Genomic DNA, 19960 nt, shown 5'->3' with positions numbered 1-19960 from the left:
ACATAGTGTTACCATAGACCCAGCAATTCCACTTCTAGGTGAATTGGAAAATTTTTTCCAAGAGAATTGAAAACGGAGACAAACACTTGTATACAAAAGTTCAGAGCAGCACTATTCACAATAGCCAAAGATTGGAGACAGCCCACATGTCCATCAACAGATGAATGGGTAAAGAAACTGGTCCATCCACACAATGAAGTAGTAATGAGCCATGAACAGGAATGAAGCCCTAACACAGGCTGCATGCAACATGCATGAACCCGAAAAACATTAGTCTCGGTGAAAGAAGCCAGATAAAAGGCCACATACTGTATACGATTCCATTTCTATAAAATGTCCAGAATTAGACAAAACCATATGGACAGAAAGCAGATTAGTGGTTGCCAGAGGTTGGGGGAGGGGGAATGGGATGTCAGTGTTTAATGGATGTGGGGTTTTCTTTTGAAGTAACAAACGTATCTTAGAAGTTGTCAGAGGTGATGGCCGTGCAACACTGTGAATGTGCTAAATGTCACTGATTTCACTTTTAAATAGTTAATGCTTAATTTTATGTTATGTGAATTTTACTTCCATTTGAAAAAAGTGGGGGTGGGGACAACTGTGGCCCCTGTCTTCCCATCTCCCTGAAGACCTTCAGTCTTCCTGTCCAGACCCCTCAGTATCTGTTTCTAATGTTCGTGGTTCCCATTAGGAAAGTAAGACCTGGGGCCGGCCTGTGGCTCACTCGGGAGAATGTGGTGCTGATAACACCAAGGCCCCGGGCTCGGATCCCACATAGGGATGGCCGGTTCGCTCACTGGCTGAGCGTGGTGCTGACAACACCAAGTCAAGGGTTAAGATCCCCTTACTGGTCATCTTTTAAAAAAAAAAAAAAAAAAAAAAAAAAAAAGATCTTTCCATTAAAGAAAATCTGGGGGATTGGCCAGTTAGTTCAGTTGGTCAGAGCACAGTGTTGGTATTATAACACCAAGATCTAGGGTTTAGATCCCCTACTGTCCAGCTGCAAAAAGAGAAAAAGAAAAAGACGGGCTGGCCAGTTAGCTCATTTGGTTAGAGGGCAGCCTTATAACACCAAGGTCATGGGTTTGGATCCCCGTATGGCCAGCAGCCAAAACAAAAAACTTACCCAAATTTGTCTGGGGGCTGGCTGGTTAGTTTAGTTGGTTGGAAAAAGAAAATCTGGGAAAAACTGAGTCATTACAAAACAAAAGTCACCCACAGGACCCCACCACCACCACCACCCAGACCCAAGCAGAGCAATAACGAGGAGGAGGCAGTGGCAGGGAGTGGCTCAGGTGGGTCACCAACAGGTGAGCTTGGACACATTCTCTGACCCCTCTCTGCCTCAGTTTTCTCATCTGTAAAATGGGTATATTAACAGTGTCTACCTCCCAGGTTGTCGTGGGGACTAAATGAAAGAAGTATTGATGTTAGAGCTTTCTCAGCACAATGGAATGCCCACAGAAGACATGCACTGAGTGGCCATGAGTTTCGGGTGTGACTCCCTCCAGCCTTCTGTGCTCTGTACACATTTGGGCTCATCTGTCATAGTCATGCTGCTCAGATCATTTTACCCTCGGCTTTTCCTAGCGTCACTGGGACCATTTGGTCATTCACTAACAACTCTCTCATTTGTTTTTAGGAGGAAACCACCTTGCTGAATCCTTCAAGAGCTGTGGATGTGTAGCTGGCAAGATCTCACTGTCGAAAATGAACCACATTCCAGGGCAGGCCCTGCTGCGTCCTCCGGCCATCTGGTCCCTGCCTAGCCCTGCTCCATGCTCTAACCCTTTAAAGTTAAGCCTCTGTTGTCAGACGTATAGAAGGTGGGGGAGTAGCTAAGAAGAAAGGACAGTGGAAAGCAGTGGATTGAGGAGGACAGAGGCTGGTTGGGGCTCAGGGCTGTTGAGGTGAGCAGATAGGGTGGAGGTGGTGAGTTCCAGGGGTAGAGCAGGGCAGGCCAACCACAGCCACTACCTGCTTTTGTAAATACAGTTTTACTGGAATACAGACATGCCACCCAGCCTTTTACATATTGTCTGTAGTTGCTTTCTTTCTTCCTTTTTTCTTTTTCTTTTTTTTGACTGCTAGCCAGTACAGGGATCTGAACCTGTGCCCTCAGTGCTTTAAGGCTGTGCTCTAACCATGACGTTGCTTTCAAACTCCTGAGGATTAGTTGAATAGTAGCTCCATCACGGATGTTAGGAGAAGCAAAGCCTAAAATATAGACTATCTGGCTGTTTACAGAAAAAGTTTGCCAATGCCTGGGACTGAGGATTGCTTAGGGCTTGCAAAGTCAGGTGCAGGAAGCAGGTAAGAAAGAACTAACTGAGTGAGATGGACTTGGTATAAGAGACGTCAGAGAGGCAATAAGGAGCAGTGAGGACTGTGACAAACTGGAGAACACACGGCCCACCTAAAGAGGGTATTGCGTGTCAGCTGTGGTCAGGGCCCAGAGTGGCCAGGGCTGTGATATCTAAGATATGTTGTAAATCTAGATGTTTCCACGAATGAGAAAAGAGGCAGCAGAGGGTGAGCACATGGACTCAGAGCCCGAGTGCCTGGGTTTAAGTCCCAGCTCTGCCACTTTCTCACAGCGATCTTGAACGGTTCACTTGACCTCTCTCTCGCCTGTGAACAGCAAGTAGTAACAGACCTACTGCATAAGGCTGTGATGATTATTAAACAAGTTAACACCCCAAGGCTCCTAGAACAATGCCATGTGCAGACTAAGTGCTGGGTAAATGTTTGCTAAATCAATCTCTTGATATTTTCAGTCCTGGTAATTTAAAACACAATGGCGCCAACAACAGACAGACCAAAGGAAGCACGTGGATGTTCCGCGTTCAGGTCCCAGGTTCACTTCCCCTGGCAGAGTGGTTAAGGGCCTTGAACTTGAAGTCGAGGCCCAGTTCTGCCACTTACCAGCTATGTGACCCCTGGGAGCCTCAGGTTGCTCAAGTCTTAGTGGGGGTCACTGTATTTATTATTAGGCTGGGGTCACTGTGAGGATTATGGGGGTAAAGGGCCTAGAAGATCATCTCATCATTCCCTGCCCTTGGTTCCCCACTCCTGCTGCAGAGGAGCCTGGTGGGGGGCGGTCACAGGAAGTGGGGATGGAGCTTGGATTCTTCAGTTAACTGTCACCCTCTCCCCTCCCCCTCATCACACACACCAAGGCCTCCCAGGACAGGGCAGCTCCTCCTCCCAGCTCCCCAGAGACCCACGCCCACAGGTGCCACACGAGGCTGCTTCTCTCTCCCTCTGTCCTCTGTGTGTCACCTGGCTCCTTACCCTCCTCCCTCTGAGGCTATCTTCCTTGAGTGCTGCAGCCTTTTTCTCTGTCTCTCTCTCTGTGTCTCTGTCCCCTTTCCTCTTATGGCATCTCTCTCACTCTCCATCTTTGTCAACTCTGCTTGTGAGTACCCTAGGGAAAAGTGGGGGCACCTGATCCTGAGACCCCCTCCCCGAGTTCCCTGCTGGGACGTGAGCTCCTTCGACACCTCCCGCACCCTCTGGTCCCCTCTGGGACTCCAGTCCAGGCTCAAACAAACACCCCCTAGGCTTTGCCAGGCCAGCCACTCTCTGCTGGGGGAAGCGTCTGAACTGGGAGCCCCCTGCCTGGGCTGTGGGTGGGGGTACGAGTGGAAGCTAGGGCGGGGGAAAGGCAGACCTCTGGGGCTGGATCATCTCTGGATGGAGGTTCAGGTCCCCACAAACACTTCTCACCAAACCCCTTGGACCATGGGGACTTGGGAGCAGACCAGGGGGGCATAAAGAGCGGAAGTGGCTGGCAGCAGAGCTCGGAATCAGGATTCAGATATGAGAACTCAGGGTGGTCCCCTCTCAGCCCCGGCGACACGACCCTTCTCCCCACCCCACCCGGTGACAGGCGTCCTCGTGACTTTGGACCCATGGACCCCCAGAGGCGATCCCCCTCCCCCTGCTCATCGCGGCCTGCCAGCCCCAGGACCCCACCCTGTGAGATGCTTGGTTCTGTGGGCATCGAGGCCGTGCTGGACCAACTGAAGATCAAGGCCATGAAGACGGGGTTTGAGTTCAATATCATGGTGGTGGGTGAGTGAGGGGTGGGGGCCCACAGCGGGACAGACCAGTGGATGTGGCCTATGGGCATGTTGCCTAACCTCTCACTGCCTCGGTCTCCCCATCTGGTCAGGGGGCCTGATAATAGCACCTCACAGGGGTGCTGCAATTGCAAATCTGGGAAAATCACCCCAAAACCTCAACCAAACCCAAGCAGAGCAAGAATGGGAGGTGGTGGCTGGGAGTGGTTTGGGCGGGTCAGACTCCCAGACTCGAATCCTGGTTCCAGCCCTTATACCCACTGAGCATGACCTTGGGTGCTTTCCCTGACCACTCTCTGCCACAGTTTCCCTATCTGACTTAACACAGCGCCTGGCTTTTAATAGGTTCTCCATGGGTCAGTTTACCCAAAATGTGATTGTTATGTGTGCAAAATTAGTGTAGTAGGTCAGAACTACACTTTTAACAAAATAAACTAGATAAAACAGAATATAAAATGTCAGAGTGGGGCTCACTGGTTGTCTCAGTTGGTTGGGCATGGTGCTGATAACACCAAGGTCCAGGGTTCCAGCCCTGTACTGGCCAGCCACCAGGAAAAAAAAAGAAAAAGGCATTAAACCTCCCATCAATGGAGGAATGGATAAACAAAATGGGGTCTATCCATACAATGAATACTATGCAGCCATGAAAAAGAATGAGGTTCTGATATATGCTAAATGAATGAGCCTCAGATGAACCTCCAAAACATGAGGCTCAATGAAGGAAGCCAGACGCAAAAGGCCACGTAATGTATGATTCCATTTCTATGAAATGTCCAGAACAGGTAAATCTATAGAGACAGAACACAGATTGGCCGGCTGAAGCTGGGGGAGCAGGGACTGACTATTTAATGGATATAGGGTTTTGAGAAGAGGGATGATGATAATGTCTTGGAACTAAATAAAGGTGGTGGGGCTGGCCCGTGGCTCACTCGGGAGACTGTGGTGCTGATAAGACCAAGGCCACGGGTTCGGATCCCATACAGGGATGGCCAGTTAGCTCACTGGCTGAGCGTGGTGCTGACAACACCAAATCAAGGGTTAAGATCCCCTTACCGGTCATCTTTTTAAAAAAATTAAAAATAAAAATATAAATAAATAGAGGTGGTTGTTGTCCAACATTGCGAATGCACTAAATGCCACTTTATGATGTACTTTAAAATAGTTCATAGTTGGGGCCGGCCCGTGGCTCACTCAGGAGAGTGCGGTGCTGATAACGCCAAGGCCCCGGGTTCGGATCCCATATAGGGATGGCCGGTTGGCGCACTGGCTGAGCGTGGTGCTGACAACACCAAGTCAAGGATTAAGATCCCCTTACCGGTCATGTTTAAAAAAAAAAAAAATAGTTAATAGTTAATTTGTCATTATATGAGTATTATCTAAGTAAAAAAAGGGGGGAGGGGGAAAATTGAGCTGGACAGTTACAATAGTGTGCACTTGTCTGTATTCATATTATACTTAGAAAACAGTTTACTTTCTAAAAATTTATTTATTTAAGAGTTTGAGAAACACTGCCTAAAATGTTCACTGTTCCTGATGTCACCTGGTTATTGCTCCCAGGGCAAAGCGGACTGGGCAAGTCCACCATGGTGAACACTCTGTTCAAGTCCAAAGTGTGGAAGCCAACCCCACCAGCCTTGGGGGGGCCCGTGCCCCAGACGCTGCAGCTGCATTCAGTGACCCATGGTGAGTGAGCCCTCCATGCCCCCCACCCCACCCCACCCCACCCGGCTCCAATCTCTCCCCACCCTGCTCTCCCTCCACAGTCATTGAGGAGAAGGGCTTGAAGCTGAAGTTGACAGTGACCGACACACCCGGCTTCGGCGACCAGATCAACAATGACAAGTGGTGGGTCCTTGGGGGTGGGGACCAAGCACAAGCTGCCCTCCTTCTGCCCCTGCCCCTGCCCCTCCAGCCTCTGGGAACCATCTCAGCCCTGGAGCAGCCTGGCTGCATCATCTCGGAGCCTCAGTTTCCTTGTCTGTATAATAGCGTACTCAATTCTCCTGCCAAGATTGAAGGGAGCTGAGTAGGTTGAGGTCTCAGCTTGCTGCCTGGTGCACAGAGAGCACTCAGTAAAGCTCATGGTATAGCAGAGGTAAGAAGCCTGCATCCCGGAGTCAGGACCCCCGAGTTAGGCCACTCTCTAGCTGCATGGCCCGATACTAGTCACAGGAGCTCTCCGAGCCTCGGTTTCCTTCACTGGCACTTGAGGGTGATGACGCTCAATGAGAGTGGTTGGTTAAACTCACACATGCACATGGTCGGGATTGGCCACATAATTTGCAGGACCCTGTGTGATGACAATGTGGGGGCCCTTGTTCAACAATGATTAAGAAATGTAAGCCCACAGCCACAGAGTGACAGAGGATATGGCAACGAACAAAACGGATAAACACCTTCACCTACCTGGAAGTTACGCTGTGCTGGGGAGTGGGGGACAGGCAGCGAGCCACATCAATCGGTCACACAAGGAGGTCCTAAAGTGGATCATCCAGACGGGATGTTTCTGAGAGTGAAAAGGGGGCGCTGTTACTAATCACACTGGGTAGCTGGCCGGTCAGCTCAGCTGGTTAGAGCGAGGTGCTGGTAACACCAAGGTCATGGGTTCAGATCCCGTTACTGGCCAGCCACCAAAACCAACATAAATAAATAAATAATAATTACATGGAGCAAGAGGGGAAACCAGCATGGTTGTGGGCACCTAAGAACAGTCTGTTAGAAGATGCAGAGTGTAAATGGAGAAAACCAGGCCAGGGGAGAGGGCAAGGAGCCGCAGGGGTTGCAGTTTTCAGTGGTGTGATCTAGAAAGACCTCACTCAGAAGGTGACGTCTGGGCGAAGACTTCCAGGAGGTGAGAGAATGAGGCCCGTGGATGTGCAGGGAAGAGCGTTCCAGGCAAAGGGAACAGCACAGGCAAAGGCCCTGAGGTAGGACAGTCCTGGTGTGTGCCAGGAGGAGCAGGAGAGACAGAAGGAAGAGGAGAGGGAGGGGAGGAAGGGGGTGGCATGGTGGTGGGCCCGACAGACCAGTGGGAGGACTTGGCTTTTCTTTGTCTGCTGGAGACTGAGCAGAAAAGAGATCTGACTCCTGTTTTCATTTTATTATTATTGGCAGCTGGTACAGGGATCAAACCCTGGACCTTCGTGTCAGCAGCACCACACTCTAACCAACTGAGCTAACTGGCCAGCCCTTGACTCCCATTTTTAAAAGGCTGCTGTGTTGACAATAGCCTGGAGAGGGAAGAGACTCAGAAAGAGGAGGCAGGAGACCCTTGGGGGTTTGGACCAGCCTGGAGCCCATTTCTTGTTTAGTGCTCACCCCTCCCTTACAAAGTATGTGTTGCCATCGTCCCCATTCTACAGATAAGGAAGCTGCGGCCTTAGCTTGAGCATGGCAGGGGTCTCTCTGTGTGTCTCTGATGATGCAGGACAGTGGGAGAAGGGTAATGGGGTGACCAAGCGGTCCAGGTCTGCCCAGGATAATTGGTCACTCTATGCGTAGACCACCCACAGTGCCCAGGGAGGCAGGATGGGGCTCCCCAGGCATGGTTCTGAGGGGAGGGCCTATCCTCCACACCAGCTGGGACCCCATCCTGGGCTACATTAACAAGCAGTATGAGCGGTACCTGCAGGAGGAGATCCTCATCACCCGCCAGCGCCACATCCCGGATACCCGAGTGCACTGCTGTGTGTACTTCGTGCCGCCCACCGGGCACTGGTGAGGTGGCTGGACCAGCTGGGGGAGGGCCACCTGCATGGGGCAAAGAGGTGGAGGAGGGGTCCCTGACATGGGCTGCAGGCTAGCTGCCCCTCACTTGTACACTCTGCGGCAGTCTGCGGCCCCTGGACATTGAGTTCCTGCAGCGGCTGTGCCGGACTGTGAATGTGGTGCCTGTGATCGCCCGGGCCGACAGCCTGACCATTGAGGAGCGAGAGGCCTTCAGGCGAAGGGTGATCTGGGTGCCTGGGGTATGGCTGGGGTCAGCGTGGCAGAGGACAGAAATGGACAGGCTGGGTCAAGTCACCTGTGTGCGGTCCCTAGATCCAGCAAAATCTGAGAACACACTGCATCGACGTATACCCACAGAAGTGCTTTGATGAGGACATCAATGACAGGATCCTCAACAGCAAGATCCGGGTAAGAGGCTGAGGGGGGCAGGAGGCTGGTGGAACTAAGGCTGGGTGACTTTCTTTCCATTCATCTCTTCCATCTGAAGTTTCTCCTTGCTCCACAACTTGGGGAAATCCGCATGTATTTCTAGCAGATATGAGTCTCCATCCATCCACAAACTCACGGTGAGCAAAAACTAGCTTGTACCGACAACCCACAGAGTAGGAGAAAATGTTTGCAAATCACATAGCTAATAAGGAGTTTGGATCCTCAATATATAAAGAACTCTCACAAGTCAATAATGAAAGACAACCCCAAAATGCACAAAACATCTGAATAGACATTTTCCCAAAGAAAATATACAAATGGCCAAAAAGCACATGAAAAGATGCTCAGCATCATCAGTCATTAGGGAAATTCAAATCACAACCACAATGAGATGCAACTTCACACCCAGAGGATGGCTATAATAATAATAATTTTTAAAAAGTGCTGCTGAGGATGTAGAGGAACTGGAACCCTCACACACAGTCAAACAGTGCGACCACCCTGGAAAACAGCCTCTTAAACGTAGAGTCACCGTGTGACCCAGCAACTACACTCCTAGGTGTTTATCCAAGAGAATTGAAAACGTACATTCACACAAAAACTTGTACACAAACGTTCATAGCAGCATTATTCATAATACCCCAAAAGTGGAAACAACCCAAACAACCCAAAAGATGAATGGGTAAACGAATGTGGTCAACATACCATGGGATATTATGTTGCCATAAAAAGTACTGACACACGCTGCAATGTGGCTGAATCTTGAAAACATCATGCTCAGTGAAAGAAGCCAGACACAAAAAGTCATGTATGATTCCATTTATATGAAATGTCTGGAATAGGCAAATCCACAGAGACAGAAAGTAGATTAGTGGTTGACTGATGCTGAGGGGGGAGAAGGGAATGGGGAGTGAACTGCTAAAGGGTACAGGGTTTTTTGGGGGGGGTAATGAGAATGTTCTGGAATTAGATAGTGATGATGGTTGTATAAACTTGTTAATACGCTAAAAACCACTGAACTACACACTTTGAAAGGGTGAAGCTTTTGGTATGTGAGTTATACCTTAATAAAGCTGTTACAGGGCTGGCTGGTTAGCTCAGTTGGTTAGAGAGTGGTGCTGATGACACCAAGGTCAAGGGTTCATATCCCCATACCAGCCAGCCACAAAAAAAAAAAACAAATTTAGAGCTCCTTCTATTCTACTGTGTTCCCTCCCTGCAAAGTACAGTGCCATCCCCCCCGACCTCCTTAGGGGGCCAATCCTCCAGTCTCCTCTACACCCCCAGGACCGGATCCCCTTTGCTGTGGTTGGGGCCGACCGAGAGCACCTGGTGAATGGGAGATGTGTCCTGGGCCGGAAGACCAAGTGGGGCATCGTTGAAGGTCAGTGCGGGGCTTGGGGGGAAGATGCAGGTGAGCACGGGATGGAAACCAGGGCATACCCCACGCCTTCATCATCTCCGGCACCATCCCAGGGCCCTGAGTAGGTCAGCCCCCGCACAGGGGACAGACAGACCTGAGACAGAGCCCCTCTTTCCAGCTGGGAGGCCTTGGGCAAGTTACCTGAGTCTCTGGGCCTCAGTTTCCTCATGGTAAAATGGGCATCAGGGTAATATCAACATCATAGGGTGGTTGGAGGGGGTAGAGCCACACCCCTTTGCATGACACGTGGCAGCCAGAAGGCCCCCCTACAGGCTTGCCAGAATTTACTGTAGGCCCACTATGTGCTGAGCACTGTATATGCAGTTTCTGAGGGGACACAGTGAAAGCAGAACTGACAAGGTCCCTGTCCCCGTAGAGCTGACAAGACAATGACAGGCAGAAGAAGCACAATGAAGGAAACTATGGGGTGGGAGAGAGCAGGACAACCTTAGAAAGCAGGGAGGGCCTCGCTGAGGATGATGCTGGAAAGTGAGGGGGAGGAGCAGCTGGGGTCTGAGCCCAGATTTATTATTGTCATTATTAGAAATATAACATATATCATCTGTAGCTTAATATGCATAATCTAATAATGATCAACAACAGGGCTGGCCCGTGGCTCACTTGGGAGAGTGCGGTGTTGACAACACCAAGGCCACGGGTTCGGATCCTATATAGGGATGGCCGGTTGCTCACTGGGTGAGCGTGGTGCTGACAACACCAAGTCAAGGGTTAAGATCCCCTTACTGGTCATCTTTTTTAAAAAAAATTAATGATCAACGACTATGAGGTACTTCAAAAAGTTCGTGGAAAAACGGAATTAAGAGTTAATACGAAACTTACCATGAACTTTTTGAAGTACCCTTCTATTTGTAGGAGCCACCCGTATCAGGCCCTGGGGACACAACAATGAATGAATGAATGAATGAATAAACCATCAAAGGGGAGGTGGGATAAAACAGTGAGAGACGTGGGGAAAAGGCAATGGTGGGTAGCAGGGGTGTCCCAGCATACAGCCAGTGCTTACTCAGTGCATGTCGAGTGCACTCAGTCCCCTGTCTTGCAGTGGAGAACATGGCACACTGTGAGTTCCCTCTCCTGAGAGACCTGCTCATCCGGTGAGGGTTCAGGAAGCCTGGGGGGCTGGGGAGGGGGCCCTGGGGGACATCACGGCTGGGACTGACCTGCCTTCTGCCTTCAGCTCCCACCTCCAAGACCTGAAGGACATCACCCACAATGTCCACTACGAGAACTACCGTGTCATCAGGCTCAACGAGAGCCACCTGTTGCCCCGCGGGCCTGGCTGGGTGAACCTAGCCCCAGCCTCTTCCCGACAGCTGACCAGCCCTGGGCCCGTGAAGGTCTGTGAGTGGACCCAGGATGATTCTGACGATGAGTTCTGAGTGCCGGCTCTCCCGACACACACCTGTATACTGGAAGCATCTATTAAAGGTGGATATTGCTTTTTATGAGAAGCTGCGCTTTGAAAACAAAAGGTGTTTTGTAAATGACTTCTTTGAGCTGTCCTCAAGTAAAAGTATGGTTCTTTTTTAAGTAACGGTATGAGACCCAAAGCCCTCGGTTGGGAGGGCCAGCCTTGGACAAGCAGCCCCCTCTGCCCCAGAGCCAGAGCCAAGTTACAGGTGGGGCTCTCCTGGTGTCCCAACCCTCACTCCAGGCCCAGGGCTGAAAAACTCACCATCTTTGGTGGCCTGATCTTTGGCTGTCTTCCCCAAACTCTGTGTTGTGATGTCCCCTTCCTTCCTCTGTTCCCCATCCAGGCAGCCCACTATGGTAAGCAAGCAACCCCAATTTGAAGTATGGCCAAGCCGATGTGAAAATACCAGAGGGCAAGTCACTTATACTTCCCGTGCCTTGGTTTCCTCATCTATTAAATGGGGAGATATGTCACAAAGACAGAGGTGACATCAACAGGGTCCAGGGCAGAAGACCTGCTGCAGAATGTGGGAGCTTCACTCCCCTGGGACTCTTCAGAATCCTCAAACAATAAGTGGGCTTCACAGAATCCTGCACAAAACCAAGTCAGTTTGGTAACAAAAAGAAGGGTGACCCCTATAATCTAGGGGGCTGGGAGGACACCCAAGCTCCTGTAAGGAGCAAGCATCTGGTGAGCATTCAATAAATGACAATGGTGAGTAGTAGTATATGCCAGAAAAAGTCACCTCCTCCATGAAGCCCCCATTGACTCACCCAGGCAACATACTCAGTGCCCCTCTATGTGTGTATCACATGGTTTGTTTTCTGGTCAGTCTCCCCATTAGACTGGGGGATCTGGGAGGGCAGAGATATGTCAGCTTCAGCCCTGTGTCCAGCACATGGCTGTTGCTGAGAACATGGTTGTTAACTGAATGGACCCTGCATTGCCTGCCCATAGAGATTTACCCATTTAATTCACAAACCTGCCCCTCTACCCCCAACCAGGGCTGACTACAGGCTTGGAGAGCTCCCAGGGCCCATGGGAACACACACCACCCACAACCAACATCTGAGTTGGCATTTTGCTACATAAGCACTCAGACACAATCTCACACAGCAGCACATCCCAAGCTTAAAATTAGCCCTAGGCAATATGGCAATGTCTGCAACATTTCAAATGCACACGCCCTTTGGCTCAGCAATTGCATTTCTAGGAATGGATCTTACAGATAGATCAGGGTGTCTCAACCTCAGCACTACTGACATTTGGGGTTGGATTGTTCTTTGTTGTAGAGGGCTGTCCTGTGCACAGTAGGATATTTAGCAGCATCCCTGTCCTTTACCCGCTAGATGCCAGTCGTACCTCCCCCATTGTGACAACTACAAATTACCCAGACATTGATTGCCACATGTTCCCTGGAGGGTACAATCTTCCTAATTGAGAACCACTGATAGCCGTGCACATGTGTACAGTGTATCCTGCAAGGGTGTCTGGTGTAGTAAAAGACAGGAAACAGCTGGCCTGTCCACCAGGAGGATACCCATAGTATGTGTATTAGTATGGCCGCTATAACAAATTAACACAAATGTGGAGGTTTAAAACAACACACATTTATTCTCTTACACTTTTGGAGTTCAGAGGGCCCTGACACCTTGGTTTTCTCCCAGTGATACTGTTACAGCAGCCGTACGAAACTAGTACATGGGATAAGTCAGCATAATTTCCCCATTCAAACTCTTTAACTTAATCACATCTGCAAACTCCTTTTTGTTATATAAGGTAACAACATATTTAGAGGTTCCAGAGTAGGAAGTGAATAACTCTGGGGTCTATTCTTCAGCTCACCACACCATGGAATATAATGTGGCCCTTAAAAAGAATGAGGAGGCACACCTGTCCTGATAGCTGGCCAGGCAGTGACTCTGAGCCTCAGAGAGACCACTTCACAGCTGGTTGGCCCTCTGCACCCACACACAACTGGCCCAACCACTATCCTGGAGTCTCCAACCCAGAAGAATAGTGCCAGTGTTGACACAAACTCCTGTAGACATCTCTGAAGAGGATTACGACCAAAGAAACAGCACAGAGACTATTCTACTGAGACCATCCAGAACCAAAGCTAACACAACATACCCATCAGACACCCCATGACTCACCTACAGAAAAAAGTAATTTCTACATAATCCACTCCACAAAATTGGGAAAAGCAACTACTTAATTTGATGTGCAGATATCAACATAGGGACACAAGAAACTGGAAAAAGCAAGGAAACATGACACACCCAAAGGAATGCAATACGCCTCCAGTAAAAAATGCCAAAGAAAAGGACAGTTATAAAATACCTGTAAAGGAATTTCAAATAATGATCTTTTTGTTTTGTTTTGGTTTTATTTTTTTGGTGGCTGGCCAGTACGGGGATCTGAACTCTCGACCTTGGTGTTATAACACCATGTTCTAACCAACCGACCTAACTGGCCAGCCCCAAATGATCTTAAGGAAACTCAACAAGATATATAAGAGAATACAGACAAACAGTTAAATGAAATCAAGAAAGCAGTTCATGATCTGAATGAGAAATCTGACAGAGAGATAGATATCATAAAAAAGAAACAAATAGAAACCTTGGAGCTGAAAAATTCAATGAATAAAATAAAAAATACAATTGAGAGCTTCAACAACAGACCGGATCAAGCAGAAGAATTTCTGAACTTGAAGATAAATCTTTCGAAAAATCCCAGTCAGAGAGGAAAAAAAAAAAAAAAAAAAAAAGAAAGAAAGAAGAATTGAGAAGAATGAAGAAAGCCTACAAGACATGGGACATTGTCAAGTAAACAAATCTTCAAATAATAGGTGTTCCAGAGGGAGAAGAGATAGAGAAAAGCACAGAAACCCTATTTAATGAAATAATAGCTGAAAATTTCCCAAGTATTGTGAGAGATATGCATATTCAGGTTCAGGAAGCTTGGAGATGGCCAGTTAGCTCACTTAGTTAGAGTGCAGTGTTGGTAACACCAAGGTCAAAGGTTTAGATCCCTATGTCAGCCAGCTGCCAAAATAAAAACAAAAAACAGATTTAGTAAGCTCAAAGATCCCCAATTAGACTCAACCCAAAAAGATCCTCTCCAAGACATATAACCAAACTGTCAAAAGTCAAAGACAAAGAGAGAATTCTAAAAGCTACAAGAAAAAAGTGATTTTTCAACAGAAACCTTGCAGGACAGGAAAGAATGGGATGATATATTCAAAGTGTTGAAAGAAAAAAACTGTCCACCAAAAATACTTTATCCAACAAAGATATCTTTCAGAAACAAGAGAGAAATAATGATCTTCCCAAACAAACAGAAACTGGGGGAGTTCATCACTATTAGACCAGCCTTATAGGAAATGCTTAAGGGAGTGCTACAACTGGAAATGGAAAGATGATAATTACTATCATGAAAACACTAAAAAGTACAAAACTCATCAGATATGGTAAATTCATAAGTCAAAGTCAGAGGTAAATTCATAATTCAAACTCAGAATATTTCCATGAAATAAAGAAATAGCCAAGGAAATCCTGAAAAAAAAACAAAGCTTGAGGTATCACACTATCTGACATCAAATTATATTACAAAACTATGGTAACCAAAACTGAATGGTACTGGCATAAAAACAGACACATAAACAAATAGAACAGAATAGAGAGCCAAAAATAAATTCCTGCATCTACAGTCAACTGATCTTTGACACAGGTGCCAAAAATACATATTGGGCAAGAGATGATCTCTTCAGTAAATAATGCTGGGAAAACTGAGTATCTACATGCAGCAGAATGGAACTAGACCCCTACCTCTCACTATATACAATAATCAACTCAAAATGGATTAAATATTTAAATGTAAAACTTGAAACTATGAAACTACTAGAAGAAAACACAGGGGAAATGATCCACAGCATGGGGCTGGGCAAGGATTTTTTAAGTGCTTCAAAAGTACAAGCAATTAAAGCAAAAATAGACAAATGTGATTAAATCAAACTAAAAAGCTTTTGCACATGAAAGGAAACTGTTAACAGAGTGAAGAGACAACCTATAGAATGTGAGAAAATATTTTCAAACTATACATCTAACAAGGGTTTAATATCAAGAACATATAAGAATCTTAAGTCAACAGCAAAAAGACGACCCAATTAAGAAACCAGGCAAAGGATCTTATTAGACACTTCTTGAAAGAAGACATACAAATGGCCAACAGGCATAGGGAAAAATGCTCAACATCACTAATCATCTGGGAAATGCTAATTAAAACAAGAATGAGATACCACTTCACGCCAGTTAGAATAGCTATTATCAAAAAGATAAAAGAAAACAAGTGTTGGTGAGAATGTGGAGAAAAGGGAACACTTGTACACTGTTGATGGGAGTGTAAACTAGTACAGCCATTATAGAAAATAATATGGAGTTTCCTCAAAAACTTAATACAGAACTACCATTTGATACAGCAATACCACTACTGGGTATATACCCCAGGAATGAAATCAGTATGTTGAAGAAATATCTTCACTCTCATGTTTATCGCAGCACTATTTACAATAGATGTGGAATCAATCAAAGTGTTCAACAGCAGATGAATGGATTTTTCAAATGTGGTATATATACATAATGGAATACTATTCAGCCATAAAAAAGAATGAAATCCTGTCATTTGCAGCAATATGGATGGATTTGGAGGACATTATGTTAAGTGAAGAAAGCCAAGCACAGAAACATAAATACCACACAACTTCAATCTAATGTAGAATCTAAGAAAAAATAAAAGTTGATATTATAGAGGCAGAGACTGGGGAGAGAGGGGGAAAAGGGAGGGAAAACAGGGAGAGGTTAGCCAAAAGGTACAAAATTACAATTAGATAGAAGGAACAAGTTCTGATGTTCTATTGCACAGTAAGGTGATTATAGTTAACAGTTAAGTTTTGTATATTACATAATAGCTAGAAGTGAGGCTTTTGAATATTTTTGCCACAAAGAAATGATAAATGCATGAGGTGATTGACATATTAAATACACTAACCTGATTATTATATAACATATATATGTATCAAAATATCAGATTGTACCCCATAAGTATGTACAATTATAATGTGTAAGTTAAAATACATATATATATTGAAAAAAAAAGTAAAAGAATGAGGTGGCTCTACAATCATCCAGATGTTCATTCTAGGAATGCATTCCAAGAGTCCACTGTGCACATTGCTGCAGAGGACAGGAGTTCAGCAGGGAACAAAACCAAGTCACTGCCCTCAGGAGTTTGCATCTGGGGGAGGATGATAACAAGCAAAAATAAGTAAAATATCAAACATCTTGGCTTGTGGTGGTTGCTCTGGCACAAAGTAAGTCATTTCAGGGTATAGGACTATCTAGGTTTGTGGGTTGCAATCACAAGAAGGAGGTCAGGGAGAGAGGGCCTTGCTGAGGAGATTTTGCATAAAGACATGACGGGGTAAAGGAATAAGCCATGGGTCTGTCTGCAAGCAGAGCATCCCAGACAGGGGGAAAGAGGGCACTGCAAGTGCAAAGGCCCTGGGGCAGGAGCAGGCTGGCTGTGTCCAAGTGGCAAGGAGGCTCACATGGATAGAACAGCATGAACAAGGGGAGAGATTGGGGGGAAATGAGGCCAGCAAGGCAGAAGAATGGACAGGCCCAAGTCCTGTCTTGTTTGAGTTGCCTGCCACGACTCTGTACAGACAGATACAGATCGATCGCCTAAGAACACTGATAAGAGGAAAAACAAGGAGCAATAGAGTGTACAGGAGACGGCAGCTCGTGGGACACAGAATATCTCTGGAAAGATCTTCAAGACACTGGGACAAACGGTTGGTTCTGGAAAGGGCTACTGGTTTGGGGGTCAAGAATGGGAAGGAGACTTGACTTTCACTCTATCTCCTCTACTGTGTGGATGGATGGCTACTTAACCAGCGGCATGCATTACTTATTCCGATCTGAAAGTTAGGATCTCCTCTGACCAGGGTCACCTGTGGGAAACAAGAGGAAGCTGTCAGCCTAGCTCCTCCCCTCCCTGGTCACACTGAGTTGGCCCTCCCCTATGGGTTGGCGCTCCCCTATGGGGCCCTCCCCAACATTTTCACCTTCTTCCAAGATTCCAAGTTTCCAATAACTTCCTCCCATTGGGTTCCCACTAGGCCCAGCCTCTCTGGTTCACTAGGGCAATCTTTATGGGGCAGGTGGTGGGCTTCCAGGGAATGTTGGTCCTGCTCTCTATGAGGACTCTTTACAGCTCATGCCTGTCATGGATTCTTAGTTGTGTGCCATATAAGGGCTGTGCACAGATTTCTTCTGCATTTTCTGACCTACAACAGCAGGGTGAGGGCAAAGGCCTGGTCTGACACATCTTCGGATTCCCCATGGCCCAACAAGTGTGGGTTCTGAGTCCAGCTCTGCCCCTTTTTAACTGTATAACCTTAGCCAAGTCACTTGACACTCAAGAATCATGGTTTTTGTTGTTGTTGTTGTTTGTTTGTTTTTTCTAAAAGATGACTGGTAAGGGGATCTTAACCCTTGACTTGGTGGTGTTTGCACCATGCTCTCCTGAGTGAGCAACCGGCCATCCCTATATAGGGATCCGAACCCGTGGCCTTGGTGTTATCAGCACCATACTCTCCCATGTGAGCCACGGGCCAGCCCCTTTGTTGTTGTTTTTAAAAAACATTTTAAAACTTGCAGTTTAGGGCCAGCCCGTGGCTCACTCGGGAGAGTGTGGTGCTGATAACACCAAGGCCCCGGGGTCGGATCTCACATAGGGATGGCCGGTTCACTCACTGGCTGAGCGTGGTGCTGACAACACCAAGTCAAGGGTTAAGATCCCCTTACCGTCATCTTTTAAAAAAAAATAAAAATAAAAAATAAATAAAACTTGCAGTTTATGTCCCCGGAACTTTCTCCTATCACATTCTTCCCCAACTACTGCTCCTCCACCCCGCCCCGTGCCACGGGTAATCACAGTCCTGAATTTGGTGTTTATCCAAATCCCAAGCATTTCTTTGAACTTTTGCTACATACATACATATATCCCTAAGTCATATGCAGAACTGTTTTGCATGTTTTTATAATTTATGGAAATGATATCAAACTGCCACTCGCTTTTTTGCTCAACCTCACTTCTGTGAGATTTATCCACCATTCTCCTATTGACTGAAATTTAGATTGTCCTTGGGTTTGCCGTTAAAAACAACACTGCTCTGGACACAGCGGTAGTTTTTATTATTTACAAAATTAGCGTTTATTATGCTAATGTCAGACATTCTGTTTTGCCTCTTTTAATCACAATGGGTCCTATGCAGGAGATGTTATTATCCCTATTTCACATGAGTTATCCTTGCTGTCTCCCTCCTCCACCCCAACCCAATTAACCACCAAGGCCTGCTGATTCTGCTCCAGGAATCTCCATCAGATCCGCCCCTTGGTGACTACCACCATCGCTAGTGGTACCTAAACTCTGGACCACTCCGAGAGCTTCCAGCTGGTCTTATTCTTCCCCTCTAGTCTTCCTAACATCTGTACTCTACAAAGCTTCCGATCCTATCACAACACCATCTTGTTTAAAACCCCACTCTACTAGCCTTTCCCACTGCTCTTAGGATAAAATCCCCAATCCTCGCCAGAGCCTCCAAGTATGGTCCGGCCCTGCCCACTTCTCCAGACTCGGCCCTGCCCACTTCTCCAGACTCATCTCCCAGTCTCCACCCCCTTCACCGGGCCATTCTGATCTCCTTTCTAGCCATGTTCTCTCTGGCCTTAGGACCTTTGCACCTGCCATTCATTCTGTCTGGAACCCTCTCTCCCAATTTCCCAGGTTAACTCTACGCTGCTGAACTGTCACCTCCACCCTAAGGGGACTGGGTTCCCTCTTCCACACCCCCTGGCAACATTTACCAAAGATGTGACTAAACAGTTATTTGTGCAATTATTTTGTCCACTGTAGCCTCTTTTTGTAGAATGCAAGCTCCTTGAAAGCAGGCCCCTCTCACCACGTGGTAACCCCAGCGCCTGGCAGAGCTGGCAGATGGCAGTACTCCATAAACACCTTTTTTAAAAATATGAGAATGGATTAATGGTTTTGAACGAGTTAGAACTTTGAGAGTTAATGTCCCCTATTCACAGATATAGAAACTGAGGCTCAAACACGCGAGAGACTGAGCCGTCTCGGCAACCACAAGGACGTGGCCGCCAGGGGCTGAAGCCCCCTCCCGGAGCACCTCGACTAGCCGCCTTTCGGGGAGACCCTCAGCAGCCCCCAGCACACACCCCAGGCATCCGCTACTGGGGGTGCGGCGCTGAGCACTCTGGGAAATGTAGTCCGGATCCGGGGAAGCGCCGGCGACTTCCGCTTCCGGCGGGCACAATCCTCTCGCGATGTTTTGAGGAAGACGCGCGAGACAACGAGGCTAGATCTGGGCTGTGGGGCACCGGGCGCCGTCATTGATTGTGCACCTACTGTGTGCGCTGCGCTGCTGCTCCCCTGAACTTTTGCCGCGCCGGGCAAAGGGAAGCTCAGCAAAGCGTATTTAGCCAAAAGGGAAAAAGGGCTGAGAATCAAGTACAGGAGACCTAGTCAGGCCTTAGGGTGCCTGGGTTAGTATTAGGGGCTGGAGTAGGTTAGCTTGGCAGTAGCTGAGGTTCTGGACTTCCAATCCCATTTCTGTACTTTCTGTTGACCCTCTCTGGGTTGCGTACTTAAAATTCTTGCAGCTTCAGGGTTTTTATTAACCTATAAAGTAGAGATAATTGTTAGGGAGCAAGGGCCCACTGCCCAATGCACACAGAAGCCAATACCATGGCACCAGTTTTTAAGAAAAAGGAG

General features: G+C 47.4%; 1 protein-coding gene and 1 non-coding gene across 3 annotated transcripts; both read left to right on the top strand.

The window, feature by feature from the left end:
* Positions 1-3914: 3914 nt before the first annotated feature.
* SEPT12 (septin 12) lies at positions 3915-11132 on the top strand. 2 transcript variants are annotated; one of them, XM_008569112.1, is made up of 9 exons: positions 3915-4077; positions 5643-5768; positions 5849-5930; positions 7665-7802; positions 7918-8035; positions 8127-8222; positions 9531-9627; positions 10730-10781; positions 10865-11132. In XM_008569112.1, the coding sequence occupies exons 1-9, from the start codon at positions 3915-3917 to the stop codon at positions 11064-11066; spliced, it is 1074 nt and encodes a 357-aa protein (XP_008567334.1). In that variant the 3' UTR covers positions 11067-11132. The 2 variants fall into 2 exon arrangements, with proteins under 2 accessions (XP_008567334.1, XP_008567335.1); XM_008569113.1 differs by lacking the exon at positions 7665-7802.
* TRNAI-GAU lies at positions 9330-9404 on the top strand. The gene has a single exon. It is a non-coding gene; the product is annotated as a tRNA-Ile (tRNA).
* Positions 11133-19960: the final 8828 nt, after the last annotated feature.

The sequence above is a fragment of the Galeopterus variegatus genome, unplaced genomic scaffold (assembly GCF_000696425.1).
Source record: "Galeopterus variegatus unplaced genomic scaffold, G_variegatus-3.0.2 Scaffold466, whole genome shotgun sequence".
NCBI lineage: Eukaryota > Metazoa > Chordata > Mammalia > Dermoptera > Cynocephalidae > Galeopterus > Galeopterus variegatus.
The sequence above is the reverse complement of the archived record's forward strand: the minus strand, read 5'-3'. Positions and strand labels throughout refer to the sequence as shown.

Excerpts from the sequence above, each read along its gene's own strand:
- SEPT12 (XM_008569112.1), top strand. The coding sequence starts at position 3,915 with ATGGACCCCCAGAGGCGATCCCCCTCCCCCTGCTCATCGCGGCCTGCC. Across the intron at positions 4,078-5,642 it reads GTTCAATATCATGGTGGTGG|GGCAAAGCGGACTGGGCAAG; the intron begins GTGAGTGAGGGG and ends TATTGCTCCCAG. Across the intron at positions 5,931-7,664 it reads CAGATCAACAATGACAAGTG|CTGGGACCCCATCCTGGGCT; the intron begins GTGGGTCCTTGG and ends CCTCCACACCAG.